The sequence below is a fragment of the Podarcis erhardii genome (genome assembly GCF_964252035.2).
Source record: "Podarcis erhardii genome assembly, chromosome: 1".
Classification (NCBI taxonomy): domain Eukaryota; kingdom Metazoa; phylum Chordata; class Lepidosauria; order Squamata; family Lacertidae; genus Podarcis; species Podarcis erhardii.
In genome coordinates this window covers 227,667-243,609 of record NC_138497.1, presented here as the reverse complement: position 1 = coordinate 243,609, position 15,943 = coordinate 227,667, and the positions used below count along the sequence as shown (strand labels likewise).

Genomic DNA, 15,943 nt, shown 5'->3' with positions numbered 1-15,943 from the left:
GCTGCAGCCAAGGGACCCCTCCCTGCCCGTCCAGGCTGAGCAGGTGCAGGTGCAGGCTGGGTGGGGGGGGCTGCCCTGAGCCCCAACAAAAGAAGCGCCTGCTCCAGCGGGACGAGATAAGCCCCCCCCCCCATGAGGGGGTCTCCCTGCCGTCTGCACCTGGCTGGGGGGGGGCTTCCCTGCTTGAGAAACGAGCCCCACAGGAAGGATGCCCGCAGAACTCCCTGCCACCTTTTAGCTATCTCTTGGAAACAGTCCTTTTAAGACAGGCCACCTCAATACATTTTTGTATAGAACCACCAGCACCTACTGGTGATTTAAATGTTTCATAGATACATTAGGGGTCTCCCTCCACCCCAATTTTTAACTGGTTTTATCCAGTTCTATTTTATACAGTGTATTGTTCAAGTTGCTTTGAGATTTTCTTTGTATAAAGCCACTAAGAAACATAATAATGTCTTAGCTTCCATAGCAAATGTTTTTTAGATTATAAACTACGTCTTGGGCAACAAAAGATAATATTTAGAATTGGACTGGTACTTTTGTACAGAAAGGGACTATTCACAACATGTTGCAGAAGATGTAATTAGGAAAATGCTTCTTTGAAACGTAAGTTTAAGCAATGTCTGACTTTTATGAATTTTTAGATTGAAGTCTTAGGATGTATAAATACTATATTTGAGGGAAAATAAAATTGTCTGATAACAATATCCTAAATGTCATGCCAATTATATGGGGCTTGGTAGCTGGTCGATCTAGATGGACTCTTTGTGCCCTTACTTCTGCCAAAAGACTGATATTGACTGGAAAGATAATACTTTGGCCCCTTTTGATTAATGGAGAGACGATAGGACATTTCTTGCAACATAGGAACAGATTATTTTTAGATGCAGATTGTGTATTTTGTGCATTTTGTTCAGAGAGAGATGACCCTCCATTTGCCTCTTGTGGCTTAATCAACCAGCTGTTCTCTTCAACATCCAGGATTCTGTAAACACCAAGCATTTTATTTTCAAAAATACAGAAACGATTTTCACTCTCCGCACACAACTCTGGTCCTGGGGACTCCTGGCCTGCAGGAGCAGCTCCCATTTGGAGAAGGACCCAGTTCACTGTCTCTGCCAGGTAGGGCAGGCGCACCTCCCTACACCAGAGCCCACTTTGCCTCTGCTGAAGGGTCAAAATCAGCGCCTCTGCCCGAGGAAAGGCCGCCTGGGCTTTGCAAAGGTCTTTCTTCACTCTGTCAGTTCCTGAAGTTCCTCTTGGGTCCCTCAGGCCTTCTTTTTTCTGCCTTGGAAGCTGCGCTTTGCCCCTTGTCCAAAGCAAACAGTGTGTGGGACACTGGAAGAGAAGGAACAGCAAGAGAGCTTTCAGTGTCCTCATGGCCAGCAGTAAAAAGGGCTCTGGGTGGATCAGAGGCTTGGCTGAGGCTTTTCAGGTTTCCAAATGCCATATGTGAGCGCTGCCATTTAAGATAACTTGTGTGACTACAGAAGGCCCAGAAATCTATTGAAATTTGTTACGCTTTCCTGTTGCTCAGCCACTCAGGCTCAATAATGGGTGTAATTCCTTATTTTAACTCATTTCTGGTACCTCCACATTGAGCTCATGTTACCACAAGTGCATGCAGCGTTGTCATTTGATTAGTAAAAAAATTACTCAGTCACCAGTTCAGTAACAAAGCTATGCAAACATATATACATGCAAACAATATTCCAAAAGCAGAACAGCTCTTCCTGATTTATTCCAGAGGCCAGACTCTTCCTGACTTATTCCAGAGGAAAGGGGATATGTTTAATATAAACGGAATTAAAATAACAACAATATTAGTTAGTGGCAAATCGCCCTGAGTTTCACTCACACAATGCCATTCATGCAGCTTCCAGCCATTCTAAAAGATTTGGGGCAGGATGTTAAGATGAGATATCTATTTTCTCTTGGAGGTTTTGTGACACTTTTTAGTTTGTGGCTGACTGAAGAAGCAAGCGTTGACATCGTTCTCCACACACAAAGAACAAGCGGATGCTAAGATGAGGACAGCCGCTCCAGGAGAGGCACCAACCTGGACCTGTAGAGCCGCCTCTCAGGTGGCGGAAAGGCTGGCCTGTCCTCTGCCCCAGGCTGGGGCGGCTTCTCCTCTGTGCTCTCGCTGGGGCCGACTTCCATGGCATCGTCCGCTGCCGGCTCCCTGCAGTCTTCTCCCTCCCACACATCCATTGGGAAGGCGCTTTCTCTGGAGGGAGATCTCGCTGCCTTTGTGCTGGCGCAAAAACACAGCCCAGAGCAAAACCCTTGCAAACTTGCTGCTGCTGCCACCACCCCAATTTCTCTCACCACATGGAGGCTGTCTGCGAGTCCTGGCCCTTCTCCCTTGTCAGCTTCTTCTCCCCCCAGCCTTGCTTTTCTTCCTGCAGCATGCAGGCAGGAGCCTGGGTACTGCAGCAGTCACAGTGGCAGGCAAAGACTTTTTAGAAGAGGATCTAAATCCCTCCCCACCCATGAGGCTCACCAAGTGGCTTTGGGGCCAGGCACTTCCTCTCTGCCTCACCTACCTTGGCTCCTGGGCGAAAAGGGCAGGATTCCAAAGAAAGCCAGACAGTACTAGATTTGTCTAGAAGATTTGTCTGCTCCCCCCCGCTCCATCTCCGAAGCCAGTCTGCTGAACAGTGAGCATGTCTGCCTCCCCCCCCCCTGTTACCCACACCTGAGTACTTACGTCTTTGCCTTCACGGGTTTATCAAAGCGGAAGTCCGATGGGTAGCAGTGAACTCGGACCAAGTGCTCCTTGCGCTCTTTGCTGTTCTTGAACTTCTCCGGACAGCTCTCAACCAGGCATTGGTACTAGGAAAGGGGGCAAGAGGGGGCTGGTCAGCATTTGGGGTCCCAACCACTCAAGCAGAGGTGGGCTTTTTTAAAAAAAATCTCTGATGTCTTATTGCGTTTTTGTATTTTGTTGGAAGCAGCCCAGAGTGGCTGGGGCAATACAGTCAGGCGGACAAGATACAAATGATAAAATTATGATCCTGAAGAAGCAGCTGGCTTCTGGTGCAACGGTCTCTTATCGGGACCGGAAGCCACTTCGTGGAGCAGGCGGGAGGATGGGGCCGCCAGGGGCCTCGGCTCTCACCAGGCTGCGCTTCTCCGCCATGACCCCGAAGAGGGCGTCGTGCCCCTCGAGCAGGTGCAGGTGCAGCAGGTGCGCCGAGGGGAAGGCGCGCTGGCAGGCCGAGCAGGCGCTGCGGTGAAGGAGGCCGTAGTGGTGCTCGCAGCTGGCCAGCGAGTCGAAGAGCTGCGCGCAGCCCCCGGCCGGGCACGGGAAGAAGGCGGGCCTGCGGGAGACACGGGGAGGGGGTCGCAAGGGGCGCCCAGAGGCCACCCAGACCCGCCCCGCCCGGCCGGGAGGGGAGAAGGGGCGCCCGCGGGCGCCGCTCACCGGGAGGCCCCTCCGGGCGGGGCGCTGGGCTGCGCATCCTGGAGGCCGAGGTGCCGCTGGACGTCGCCGTCCTAACAGGAGGGGAGGAAGAGAGAGAGACCCGGATGAGGCCACTTCCGGGAGGGCCCCCTCCCCGGGCTCCCCTCCCCCCCCCCCAGCCCGCCCCCCGCCCGCCTGCCTCGAAGAAGGGGTGCTGCGCGGGGAAGCGGAGCCTGGCCGGGCGGAAGCGGAAGGGGCCTCCGCCGCCGCCGCCGCCGCCGCCGCCTCGCTCGCCGTCCTCGTCCCGCATCCTCCCGCTTTCCTCGCCCGGCGCCGGAAGAGGCGGGTCTCTCTCTCTCTCTCTCTCTCTCTCTCTCTCTCTCTCCCGCTTCCGCTTCCGGGTCCCCGTTGCCGGGGAGACGCCTCCCGGTCCATGGCGGCCATGAGCGAGTTCCGGCTCCACCACGACGTGAACGAGCTTCTCCGGCTGCTCCGCGCGAGGGGCTCCTGCGGGGAAGGCGGCGGCGGCGCCGAGGGCTACGTGGAGCTGCTGCAGAGGAGCCAGAGCGGGCCCTTCCTCGCCACCTCCGCCGCCGCCCTCGGAGCCAAGGCGAGCCAGCCAGCCAGCCAGCGAGCGAGCGAGGCCCCGGGGGGGGAGGGAGGGAGGGAGGGAGGGAGGGAAGGACCCCCCCGGCCCCCTCCCTCCCTGGATGGAGGGACCCGGGACCCCCCAGGGACGCTGACCCCCCCCCCGCCTCCCCGCAGGTGAAGATCGCGGAGTTTTCTCGGACGCCGGAAGACTTTCTGACCAAGTACGACGAGCTGAAGTCGAAGAACACGCGGCACCTGGACTCGCTGGTGCAGCTGCTCTCCAAGCTGACCGAGGACAAGGAGGTGAGGAGAGGCCAGCGGCGCGGGCGGGGACAGACACCCCCCCCCCGGACAGGAGACCCAGAAAGCCCTTCCAGATCCGGGGAAGGGAGGCGGGGCAGACCTCGGCGGGGTCCCCCCCCAAGCAGCCCCAGCCAGCCATTCCTCAGCCCAGCCCAGCGCTCTCCTTGATACCTGGCGCTGGCTCACCGGTTCCCCATCAAGAGAAGCAGCAGAGGGTGGGACCCGCAGCCCAGGGGTGGAGGGTCCAGAGCCCCCGCTCCCCTCTCTCCCTTCCCACCCGGCAGGCAGACTGACAAGAGAGAGACAGGTTGCTCTGGCCTGAGGCCTGAATTTGAATTCGGCCCCCTGAGGCCCACCTCGGCTGTCATATATCAAGACTGGGGAGGCAGCTGGGAGATCCACTCTCCTTGGGGGCTGTGGCTCTTTGGTGCCCTTCCTGAGTTCTGCTTTTTGTGGGGCTTTTGCAGACCCTCCAGTACTTGCAGCAAAATGCCAAGGAAAGGGCAGAGCTAGCAGCCAATGCAGCGGCCAACAGTGGCGGAGCCAGCAGCAGCAGCAGCGTCACTTTCTCCATCCCCTCAACAACAGCCAAAATGACCGTCCAGGAGCTGGAGGAGCTACGGAAGCAGCTGGGCACCGTCACAACCAGCTCCAGCGCCCCACAGGTCCCTTTCTTCTCTCGGGTCCCCTGATTTGTTATTTGGGAAGGGAGGGTTCTGCTGCAGCCAAAGCCTTTGGGATCTCTCTCTCACACACGGCAAGCCTAGGATGGGAAGTCAGTGGGCAGCTGCAGGAGGTCCTTAGCTGGGCTCCCTGTAGCGCCTACTTCAGAGGAAGTTCTGCCTTGTCCAACGCTCCGGGCAGGTGGGCTGCTCTCCGGTTTGCCAAGGGGACTAGGGGTGGGTCCTGAGAGGCCTCCCTGGGTGCAAATACTGTGCCAGCCTCTTTTGCCCCCTGAGCAAAGGGGGCAGGAACTGGCAGCGAGTGGGAGCCCAGCTGCCATGGCTGCTTGATAGTTCAGTGTCTGGGCTGGTCTGTCACTCGCTCTCTTCCTTGGCAGTCTCTTGAGCTGGTGCGGAAGTCGCTCAGGGACAAGCAGAACAGGAAGAACTCTGGGCAGCCCATCCCGTCCTTTCCCGCCTGGGTGTATGAGAGGCCGGCCCTCATCGGGGACTTCCTCACGAGCTCCAGCCTGAGCCTGGACACCACGGTGCCTATAGGTGAGTCTTGCATGAGAGGAGCAGAGAGTCTCACAGCCTGGGGCTATTTCTGCCTCCCCTGCCTGCTGGATGTTTCTCTGGGACCCTTAATGGGCAGCTGGTGATGCTCTGCCAACATGGGTCTGGGCAGTGCAGTGCGGAAGGTCCAGAACACAAGAAGAGTGGGGCGGCTGGATCAGGCCAAAGGGGCCTATCCATTCCAGCATCCTGTCCTCACAGGGGCCCACCAGATGCCCCCAATGGGAAATCCATTGGCAGGATCCAAGCCCAAGAGCCCTCTCCTCTCCCATAGCCGCCAACAACTGCCAGCTTATCATAGATTAAAAACACATGAATACGAGTAGAGTTTTATTCGTGAGCCCAGCAGGCACAATAAAAAGTGTCAAACAGCTTGACGTAAAAAAATAAGCACACAAAACCGTGTCCAGGTACACAAAATATCAATAGGGATAAAGTCAAAGAGCATTTCAAGGCAGCCACCTGTCAAATGCCCTCTCCTCTCCCGGTGGTGGGAGACCCTGCTCTTTTTAAGAATGGCCAGCTGCCCTTTTGGCCCTCAGGCGGGTTCCCCAGATGCATTTGTTTGAGTGGCGCCGGTGCATGACGTGCCGCTTTCCTCTGCCAGGGACTTTGCCCCTGGCAGCCCAGGAATCTGCTGTGGTGGAGGACTTGCTCTACGTCCTGATTGGGGTGGATGGCCGGTACATCACTGCGCAGCCACTGGTGGGCAGAGAGAGCCGCACTTTCTTGGTGGATCCCAACCTGGATATGTCAGTCAAGGAGCTGGTCACCAGGATCCTCCCCGTGGCAGCGAGCTACTCCATCGTCACCAGGTAGCAGCCTGGGCTTCCTCATCAGGGATGGAGCTGGGGGAGGCGAAGAGGATGCAGCGACAGCCTGTCTCCCATCCCTCCGGCTGAGGGTTGGGGGGGGGCCTCCTCCCACCTGGGGGGTGCAGCAGCTCAGAGCCCCAAAGGCCCCTGGAGCTCAGGGAACCTAGGGAGCTCCCTGCTTCCTCTCATTGCTGAGCTGCACAAGAACAAGGCTTCCTTGCATCTCGGGCGGGGGGGGGGGGGAGGTTGGCATTGGTGGGCCACGTTTCTGGTGGTGCCCAGAGGTGCTGGGGCTGGCTTCCAGCAGCAGCTCTCTGTCCCACGCTCTGACAGGTTTGTGGAAGAGAAGTCTTCCTTTGAGTACGGGCAGGTGAACCACGCGCTGGCGGCCGCCATGAGGGCCCTGGTCAAGGAATACATGACCCTGGTGACGCAGCTGGAGCACCTGCAGCGCCAAGGCCTGCTCTCCCTGCAGAAGCTCTGGTTCTACATCCAGCCCACCATGAGGACCATGGAGATCCTGGCTTCCCTGGGTGAGTGCGGGGCAAGGGCTCTCTGGGGGGCAGCGAGCAGGGTGCCTTTCTGGGCAGCCGCCTTCTCTGTCTGCTTGCCTCCTCCCCTGGAGGGAGGGAGGGAGGCTTGGACCTTGGAGCCCCAGTGCCAGGAGAGGCCGAGATGGCTCTCCTTCATCAAGGGGGGCGGTGGAAGGAGCTGGGTCCGTGTGTGTCCAGGTGGGGCTCTGGCTCTGCCCACTGCTGGGATGTTGCTGCAGGGAGGGTCCTTCCAAGGGAGTCCAGCAGCCCAGCGCTGAAAGGGGTTCCCTCGTGCCACAGTCAGTCTCAGGTGAGGCCAGTGATTGGGTCATTCCTTTTCCTGGGGGCAGCAAAGTCAAAGGGGCTCCCTCTGGGCCTACCCACCCCCTGGAGGGAGGACCAGGGCCCCCTGGGAATGCCACTCCTCCTCCTTCCCACGAGGAGCCCCATCCCTCAGCCCTAGAAAGAGGAGCTGCAGGGGAGCTTCCTTTGTACACACATCCCCCCCCAATGCTGTGGAAGCCTCCAAGTCCCCCCCACCCTGGTGCCCCAGAGCAGAAGGGGGCAACCTCTGGCCCCTCCTTATTTTGGTAATAATTTTTATAAAGTTGCCACAGAGGGATGTCGGGATGTCTTCATTTTGATTACTGTATATATATTACAGTTTTTAAGGTTGATCTCTTCTGTGAGAGCCAGTGTGGTGCAGTGGTTAAGAGTGGTGGATTCGTAATCTGGGGAACCGGGTTCGCTTCCCCGCTCCTCCACCTGTAGCTGCTGGGTGACCTTGGGCTAGTCACACTTCTCTGAAGTCTCTCAGTCCCACTCACCTCACAGAGTGTTTGTTGTGGGGGAGGAAGGGAAAGGAGAATGTGAGCTGCTTTGAGACTCCTTTGGGTAGTGATAAAGCGGGATATCAAATCCAAACTCTTCTTCTTCTTCTTCTTCTTGAACCGCCCTGAGACCTCCAGGTATAGGGTGGTATATAAATTCAATTAAGAAGAAGAAGAAGTTTGCAATTACAATCCGATAATAGCCTCATTATAACAATACCAACTTGTAATACAGTTATTAAAACCAATCCCCTGGCCCCTCCTGCTGACTGCAGGAATAACTCTGGCGTGCTCGCTCTCTGTTTCTGTGTGTCTGCAGTCTGTGAGCTGTACACTATTTGTTGATTTTGCAGAAGCTTCTATCAGCTGAATAGGGTGGGGGGACATTCTTTGAATAAACAGTTCTACATGATTCAGATTCAGCACAGCGGATTGCCTGGAGCACCTCAATTGTGATAAGTGCACTTGAGGACAACCAGGGAGTGGCAGAGGTTCTGTTCCTGAAGTGGTTGCCAGTAGCCTCTTTTCAGAGGTTCTTGGGCACCTTTGGGGGCCACAAGTGACCCCTGAGAGGCAGGTTTCACTTCACCAACCCCAAGGGCCTATTGAGCCTTGCGGAAACCCTGCCTCCGCTCTGGGTGCTCACCTCGTAAGCCGGTGTCCCAGGCCATGGTCCAGAGCAGCCATCTCCTGCTGACCCCTTTTCAGATGGGGGAGCTCCTGCAACATCCAGGTGTGTCTGCCATGGATGGGCACCTGTGCCCTGACCAACACTGGCTTCAGCGGGACGTGATTCTTCTTGGCCTTTGCTTCTTGTTGCAGCCACTTCTGTGGACAAAGGGGAGTGTGTTGGAGGGTCAACACTTAGCCTGCTGCATGATAAGACGTTCAACTACACGGGAGACAGCCAAGCCCAGGAGCTCTGCCTCTACTTGACCAAGGCTGCCAGTGTCCCCTACTTCGAAATCCTGGAGAAATGGATCTACCGAGGCATCATCAATGATCCCTACAGGTGGGCGGAGGAACCCGTGGTCCTTCTCTTGGCATGTGAGCTGGAGAAACCTCTGGGGTCTGTTTGGGAGTCCAAGCAGGGACTGCCTGGATGAAGAGCCCTGGGGAGCCTCCTGCTCTGCGCCTCCCTGCCATGGGCCTAACCGCTTTTTAATTCCACAGTGAATTCATGGTGGAAGAGCATGAGCTCCAGAAGGAGAAGATCCAAGAAGACTATAATGACAAGTACTGGGATCAGAGGTACACGATTGTCCAGCAGCAGATTCCCTCCTTCCTCCAGAAGATTGCAGACAAAATTCTCAGCACAGGTGAGGAGCCAACTTCCTGCTTGACAGGAAAGCGGAAGGGGAGGAGGGAGGGTCATGCAGTGGATGGAGAAGCCCCCAGGCGGGGCGGGAGGGGGGCGGTTGTGGAGTGCCTGGGAGGTCTGGTTCCCTTTGCAGCTCTTCCCTTCTGCCTCTGGGCGAGTCGTATTGAGGATATCCTGTGACATTTTTTCTCAAGCTCCAAAAGCCGATTGTTGTATTTATCTGGCTTCTTTCCATTGCCCTTCCGTCAAGGAGGGAGATGACAGATGAAGCAATTGAGGGGATCCTCATCAAATTTGCAGAGGATACCAAACTGGGAGGGGTAGCTAATGCTGCAGAAGACAGAATCAGGATGCAAAAATACCTTAACAGATTGGAGAAGTCAGCCCAAACTAACAAAATGAGTTTCAGTAGAGACTAATGTCAGGTTCTGTGCTTAAGTTTCATGCATTGGGAGGATGAGAGGGACAGCAGGGAAGGGAGAGGAAATGTGCTCATTTGTTTGTGTACAAGGTCTGAACAGTGTTTAGGGAAGAGCTGAGCCCGTCCTCATGTCCCTTTGTCCCTCCCGACCTGCAGGGAAGTATTTGAATGTCGTTCGGGAGTGTGGCCGTGATGTCACTTGCCCCCTGGCCAAAGAGGTCATCTACACACTGAAGGAGCGAGAATATGTGGAGCAGATCGAGAAAGCCTACAACTACGCCAGCAAAGTACTGCTCGATTTCCTCATGGAGGAAAAAGAGCTTGTGGCCCACTTAAGGTTTGCTTCCTTCCAAGTGGCGTCTCTTGCAGGCCACTTTTCTTCTCCATGCCAACTGGGACAGTTTTAGGGGCTGCTGATTTGGGAAATGAAGGGACAAAAGTGTGGAGGAGCTTGTGCAGGAGGAGCTGGGGGGGGGCAGGGGCCACGGGACCCCCACTCTAAAAGAGGGTCCTCCCATTTCACTGCCTCCCAGCTGAATTGCAAGGGGCTGCTTTATTGCAGATGGCATAAAGATACTTGCAGCACTTCTTATTCCAAAAGCCAGGTCCGCTTCTTCCTGTTTCTACCGGGCGGGAGGAGGCAGGCGGTGGGTGAGGGCCTCCTCTGCTCCTGCCTCCTCTGTTCCTGCCGCAGTGAGTTGACTGGTGGCCCCTTTCTGTCAGCAGGTCCATCAAGCACTACTTCCTCATGGACCAGGGGGACTTCTACGTCCATTTCATGGACCTCACCGAAGAGGAGCTGAAGAAGCCAGTGGACGACATTGTCCCCACCCGGCTGGAGGCTCTGCTGGAGCTAGCCCTACGGATGAGCACAGCAAACACAGACCCCTTCAAGGATGACTTGAAGGTAAAGAATACCTGGCACAAAGGCAAGGCCTCAGGGCCCCAGAGGTGCTGCCGGTGTCTCCCCATTGAGCCTGGGCAACCCCGCGAGTGGCTTTGGCTTGTCTAGCAGGGCTCTGGGGGACGTTTGGTGTTGAGCCCTTGCCCACCCAACCAAAGAAAATACTTTTTGCAGATAACGTTGCTCAGATTCAGGAAGAGGTAGACTCCACCATGGAAGGGTCAGGCCAGGAGAGTGCTAGAATCCTGTCTAGTCAAGTTGCATAGAATCAATTCCAATCTGTTACCTCTGAGGATGTGGACAGGCTGCTTGGACGAGTGAAACCAACCACCTGTCTCCTTGATCCTTGCCCATCCTGGCTTATAAAAGCTAGCTGGGAAGGGCTGGGCAATGGGCTTCGGGGGTAGTAAATGCTTCTCTCTGTGGGAGCCTTCCTAGACCCGCTAAAAGAGGCGGTTATCAAACCACTTCTTAAAAAACCATCTTTAGATGCGGCCAATATGGCCAACTATCGCCCAGTCTCAAATCTTCCCTTCTTGGGCAAGGTGATTGAGCGGGTAGTTGCTGAACAACTCCAAGCACTCCTGGAAGATGTGAACCATTTTGATCCCTTTCAGTCGGGATTCAGGCCTCACCATGGGACTGAAACTGCCTTGGTTCTGCTGGTCGATGATCTCTGGCAGGTTAGGGACAAAGGTGAGAGCTGCTTCCTAGTTCTGCTGGATCTCTCAGCGGCTTTTGATACCATTAACCATTACATCCTTCTGGACCGTCTACAGGGGCTGGGAGCTGGGGGCACTGTCATACAGTGGTTCTGCTCCTTCCTCCTGGGCCGTGATCAGAAAGTGGGGGGGGGGATGAGTGTTCAGACCCCTGGGCTCTCACTTGTAGGGTGCCTCAGGGGTCTGTCCTCTCCCCCCCCCCCAGAATGTTTTCAACATCTATATGCAGCCGCTGGGAGAGATCATCAGGGGGTTTGGGCTGAGTGTTCATCAGTATGTGGATGATACTCAAGCTCTACCTCTCTTTCAAATCAGAACCAGTGAAAGCGGTGAAGGTCCTGTGTGAGTGTCTGGAGGATGGATGGCGGCCAACAGATTGAGGTTGTTTTTTGGGGACAAGAGGCGGGCAGGTGTGGAGGACTCCCCGGTCCTGAACAGGGTAATTGTGCCCCTGAAGGACCAGGTACGCGGCCTGGGAGTCATTTTGGACCTGCAGCTGTCCATGGAGGCGCAGGCCAATTCTGTGTCCAGGGCGGCTGTCTACCAGCTCTGTCTGGTACACAGGCTGGAATCCTATCTGCTTGCGGACTGTCTTGCCAGAGTGGTGCATGCTCTGGTTATTTCTCGCTTGGACTACTGCAATGTGCTGTATGTGGGGCTACCTTTGAAGATGACCCAGAAACTACAACTATTCCAGAATGTGGCAGCTAGACTGGTGACTGGGAGCAGCCACCGAGACCACATAACACCGGTCTTGAAAGACCTACACTGGCTCCCAGTACATTTCCAGGCACAATTCAAAGTGTTGGTGCTGACCTTTAAACCCCTAAATGGCCTCGGTCCAGTATACCTGAAGGAGCGTCTCCACCCCCATCGTTCTGCCCAGACACTGAGGTCCAGCGCTGTGGGCCTTCTGGTGGTTCCCTCACTGTGAGAAGCCAAGTTACAGGGAACCAGGCAGAGGGTCTTCTCAGTAGTGGCACCCACCCTCCCACCAGATGTCAAAGAGAAAAACATCTACCCCACTTTTAGAAGACATATAAAGGCAGCCCTGTTTAGGGAAGCTTTTAATGTTTGACGGACCAATGTGTTTTAATACTTTGTTGAAAGCCACCCAGAATGGCTGCGAAAACCCAGCCAGATGGATGGGGTATAAATAAATTATTATTATTATTATTATTATTATTATTATTATTATTATTATTATTATTATTATTATTCCAGGTTTTTTAAGACTACTATGGAGTGTTCCGCTGGTTCAGGGTTTGACTTTGGCCTCACGGACTGTCAGTGAATGAAAATTCAAATATTTGCTATCATTTGTTTGTTGACAGTCTGGTCCCATGCTCTGTTTGGCAGTTTGAGTGTCTGACTGGCCTCCTTCCTCTGGCGGCCCTTTCCCCTCTTTCCAGGTTGACTTGATGCCCCACGATCTCATCACGCAGCTCCTGAGAGTCCTGGCCATTGAAACCAAGCAGGAGAAGGCCATCATCCACGCAGACCCCACGGAGCTCTCGCTCAGCGGCCTGGAAGCCTTTTCATTCGATTACATCGTGAAGTGGCCTCTCTCACTGATCATCAACAGGTAAGGCAGAGCAGCTCAGCTGATGGTGGCTCATCCTTTCCATCCAGAGGGGGCAGAGCACAGCCAGCCATTGGCCATTGGCCTGATCCTCCTTCCTCCGTGCATGTGCCTCAGTCAATGCATCATAACTCTGGAGGGGAAGGGGGTGCTGGGAAGGCCTCCTCGGTGCCTCTGGAGGAAAGGGGGCTGGCTGGCCCCTGGCCCTGAGGTAACCTGCCTTGGCCCCTCCGGGCCCTGGCCAAGCAGCGGCTCCCCCACGCCTCTCCCCGTCTCCTAGGAAGGCCTTGACGCGCTACCAGATGCTCTTCCGGCACATGTTCTATTGCAAACATGTGGAGCGCCAGCTGTGCAACGTCTGGATCAGCAGCAAGACGGCCAAGCAGTGCTCCCTGCACTCCTCCAAATGGTGAGCTCTCCCAGAGCCAAGCAGGCCCAGTCGCCAGCAGAGTCTCTGAAGGCAGAGGCCTAGAGCGGAGCCTGGCCCCTCCACATGTGCCGTGGGTGCTCAGCCCACTGAGCTGTGGCCACTTCCTGGGCCTTCCTGCTTTCTGCAGAACGAAGACCCTCTTGGATGGACGAGGCCAATGGGAGGGCATTGGGCTGCTGGGTCCCCTGGCAGCAAGAGGGTCTCTCCCTGCAAGTCCTCTGGCCCTGGGAGCTCCCCCTTCAGATTCTGGAAGGGGGCACTGAGGATTCAGAAGCCGCTCAAGGGGCAAAGACCTTGGTAGTCAGAACTGGGGGCGGGCTGCCTTCCTCCTCCCCCCCAATTGCAGGGCTCCTCCTGCCTGGCACTGGTTTGGGCTCCTTCCTGGGCTTCTGGGCAGCATCCTGCAGCCCCACAGGGGCTCTCCTCCCATCTACCCCTCCAGGCTCCTCCCTCTCTCTCTCTTTCCCAGGTTTGCTGGCGCCTTCACTCTCCGCCAACGGATGCTCAACTTTGTGCAGAATATCCAGTACTACATGATGTTCGAAGTGATGGAGCCAACTTGGCACATCCTGGAGAAGAACCTGAAGTCGGTCAGTTTTGGGCCAGTGGCTCTCAGAGCCTCTGTGGGCCACACCAGGCCCCCAAGTCCTCCTTTCGTCCCCCCCCCCATTGGTGGGGCTGGGTGGGGCCTCTGTTCCCAAGGGGCTTTCTTCTTTTCCGCTAAAACAGGGGCTTCATTTGTGAGTTGGAAGGGTGTCAGGCTCTTTTGGGAAAGCAAGGTTCTGGCTGGTCAGGAGCTTTCTGCTGTGCCGGAGAGCCTGAAGTAGCTGCTCACAGGAGGCCACTGGCCCAGAAACCCCCTTGGCTACATTTTGGCTTCTAGTGCTCCCTTTCCTCCAATGTGACAGTGAGATGGAGGTCCCTTTGCCCCTGCCTCAGCCCCTGAAAATAAGGCTTTGTCATCGCTAGCTCTGCATGTTGATTGTAGCAAAAGAACAGATAACTATTTCTGGCCATGGCTGTTTCCAATTCCCTCGTTTCTGATGGGCTGCTGTCTCCTCTGGGCAGGCTTCCAATATTGATGATGTCTTGAGCCACCACACCAGCTTCCTGGACAACTGCTTGAAGGACTGCATGCTCACCAACCCAGAGCTGCTGAAGATCTTCTCCAAGATGATGTCTGTCTGCGTCATGTTCACCAACTGCATGCAGGTGGGCTTCCTCTTGCGTTCCTCTGTGCCACGGGGAGCGAGGAGCACCCCCTGGGTGCGCCAGCGTGCTCTGGGCTCATGCCTGCCTTTGTCCCACCCACCAGAGATTATCCCACAGCATAAAGCTAGACAATGAGCTGGGACGCCTGACGGTGGAGCACGGGACCATGAGGGGGCCCCCCACCGAGCAGGAGCGCACAGAGGAATCCTCTCGGAAGCAGCTGGCGAACAAGGTAGGGGTTCAGGGGAGGGTGGAGGTGCCTCTTCATTTGCAGATCCCAGCCCTTCGCTCAGGCAAGCACCTCAGGTGTGGGCAGAGCCCTTCTCTCGTGGTGCTGAGCACTATCTGGCTCCTTCCCAAGTCCTTGTGCTCTCCAGGAAATCCTGCCCCAGGATAAACCATGGCAGCAAGGCCAGGGCCGCTTCCTTGCCCGCCCTCTCTTCTCCCTTGTGAGTCTTAACTCTCTCTCTCTCTCCCCCCCCCCCACCTCTGCAGCTGTCAGCAGAGCAGGCCGATACCATGCACGTCACCTCTGGCTTCGAGGCCACAATCAACAAGTTTGACAGCAATTTCTCAGCCCACCTCCTGGACCTGCTGGACAAGCTGAGCATCTACAGCACCAATGACTGCGAGCACAGCATGATCAACATCATTTACAGGTGAGCAGGGAGCAGCTCCTCTTGGGCCGCTGGAGGGAGCCTGGGGCTCGTGTGGAGGCTCCGTCCTCCTCCCAGCATCAGGGCGGCTGTGCAGGGAATGGCAGGAAGGAGGAGGTTGGCCTCTGCAGACCCTGCTCTTCTGCTCTGGCAGAGGGACTTCCTGGTCACGCTCCTGTGCTGCTTCCACCCTCCTCTCCCTCTCCCTCTCTCTCCGCCCCCAGGTTGGACTTCAACGGCTTCTACACGGAGCGGCTGGAGCACATGTCTGCCGAGCGGAGCCAGAAGGCCGTGCTGCAGGCGGGGGCCCCCAGGCCTCTGGTGGCCACCCAGTGACCCCCTTCCCTCTCCCCGGGGGCTGCACCCAAAACTCCCCACGTAAATTTAGCACTTTTATTGCGTAGGTAGCCTAGAGCTGCAGCAACACACTCCCGCTGCTGCAGCCACCGTTGCTTGTCCATAAAGATTTGTGGCGTTTCTGGATGCTTCTACTTTTTCAACGCAGCTGAACAATTTGGTGTATTTTACTTGACATAAAAAGTACCTGTAAGCAGTTCTGAAGTCCTGTCATGTGACACAGGTGGCGGGAGGGAGGCGTTGAGGCCTATGAGATGGTGATGGAGCCAAAGGGGGCACAGCAAGGCCCCACCCCATAACCTTGGGGCAGTGGGTGGGTGGAATTTCACCCACACTGTGTCCTACATGCTCTGTTGGGAAAGAGGGTCCTTTCCATTAGTCTGTCTTAGTTGTGGGCTTGCCAAAGAGGACACCCACACCATATATTGAAAGCTCCCTCGTAACACCCCAACATGCTTTTGAATTCTGGTGCTGGAGGAGACTCTTGAGAGTCCCATGGACTGCAAGAAGATCAAACACATCCATTCTTAAGGAAATTAGCTCTGAGTGCTCACTGGAAGGACAGATCCTGAAGCTGAGGCTCCAATACTTTGGCCACCTCAGGAGAAGACTCCCT

The 15,943-nt window shown here is 55.8% G+C and overlaps 2 protein-coding genes across 2 annotated transcripts; one reads left to right on the top strand and one right to left on the bottom strand.

The window, feature by feature from the left end:
- Positions 1–986: 986 nt before the first annotated feature.
- Positions 987–3,776, bottom strand: ZNF511 (zinc finger protein 511). The gene is made up of 6 exons (XM_081876587.1): positions 3,612–3,776; positions 3,434–3,504; positions 3,128–3,329; positions 2,717–2,841; positions 2,063–2,260; positions 987–1,341 (listed from the first exon to the last, which is right to left on the bottom strand). Exons 1-6 carry the CDS (start codon positions 3,720–3,722, stop codon positions 1,272–1,274), a joined length of 777 nt encoding a protein of 258 aa, XP_081732713.1. The 5' UTR covers positions 3,723–3,776; the 3' UTR covers positions 987–1,271.
- A 28-nt stretch (positions 3,777–3,804) lies between these two features.
- On the top strand, positions 3,805–15,523 carry TUBGCP2 (tubulin gamma complex component 2). Its single transcript, XM_081875924.1, has 17 exons — positions 3,805–4,022; positions 4,178–4,306; positions 4,774–4,971; positions 5,367–5,526; positions 6,152–6,359; positions 6,693–6,892; positions 8,545–8,734; positions 8,896–9,041; positions 9,621–9,801; positions 10,191–10,371; positions 12,503–12,675; positions 12,953–13,081; positions 13,572–13,692; positions 14,171–14,314; positions 14,418–14,546; positions 14,810–14,973; positions 15,195–15,523. The coding sequence occupies exons 1-17, from the start codon at positions 3,846–3,848 to the stop codon at positions 15,304–15,306; spliced, it is 2,742 nt and encodes a 913-aa protein (XP_081732050.1). The 5' UTR covers positions 3,805–3,845; the 3' UTR covers positions 15,307–15,523.
- The last annotated feature ends 420 nt before the right edge of the window (positions 15,524–15,943 follow it).

Excerpts from the sequence above, each read along its gene's own strand:
- ZNF511 (XM_081876587.1), bottom strand. The coding sequence starts at position 3,722 with ATGCGGGACGAGGACGGCGAGCGAGGCGGCGGCGGCGGCGGCGGCGGC. Across the intron at positions 2,842-3,127 it reads TGGCGGAGAAGCGCAGCCTG|TACCAATGCCTGGTTGAGAG; the intron begins GTGAGAGCCGAG and ends CCCCTTTCCTAG. Across the intron at positions 2,261-2,716 it reads AAACCCGTGAAGGCAAAGAC|CACAAAGGCAGCGAGATCTC; the intron begins GTAAGTACTCAG and ends TTTTTGCGCCAG.
- TUBGCP2 (XM_081875924.1), top strand. The coding sequence starts at position 3,846 with ATGGCGGCCATGAGCGAGTTCCGGCTCCACCACGACGTGAACGAGCTT. Across the intron at positions 12,676-12,952 it reads CTCTCACTGATCATCAACAG|GAAGGCCTTGACGCGCTACC; the intron begins GTAAGGCAGAGC and ends CCCGTCTCCTAG. Across the intron at positions 14,547-14,809 it reads GGAAGCAGCTGGCGAACAAG|CTGTCAGCAGAGCAGGCCGA; the intron begins GTAGGGGTTCAG and ends CCACCTCTGCAG.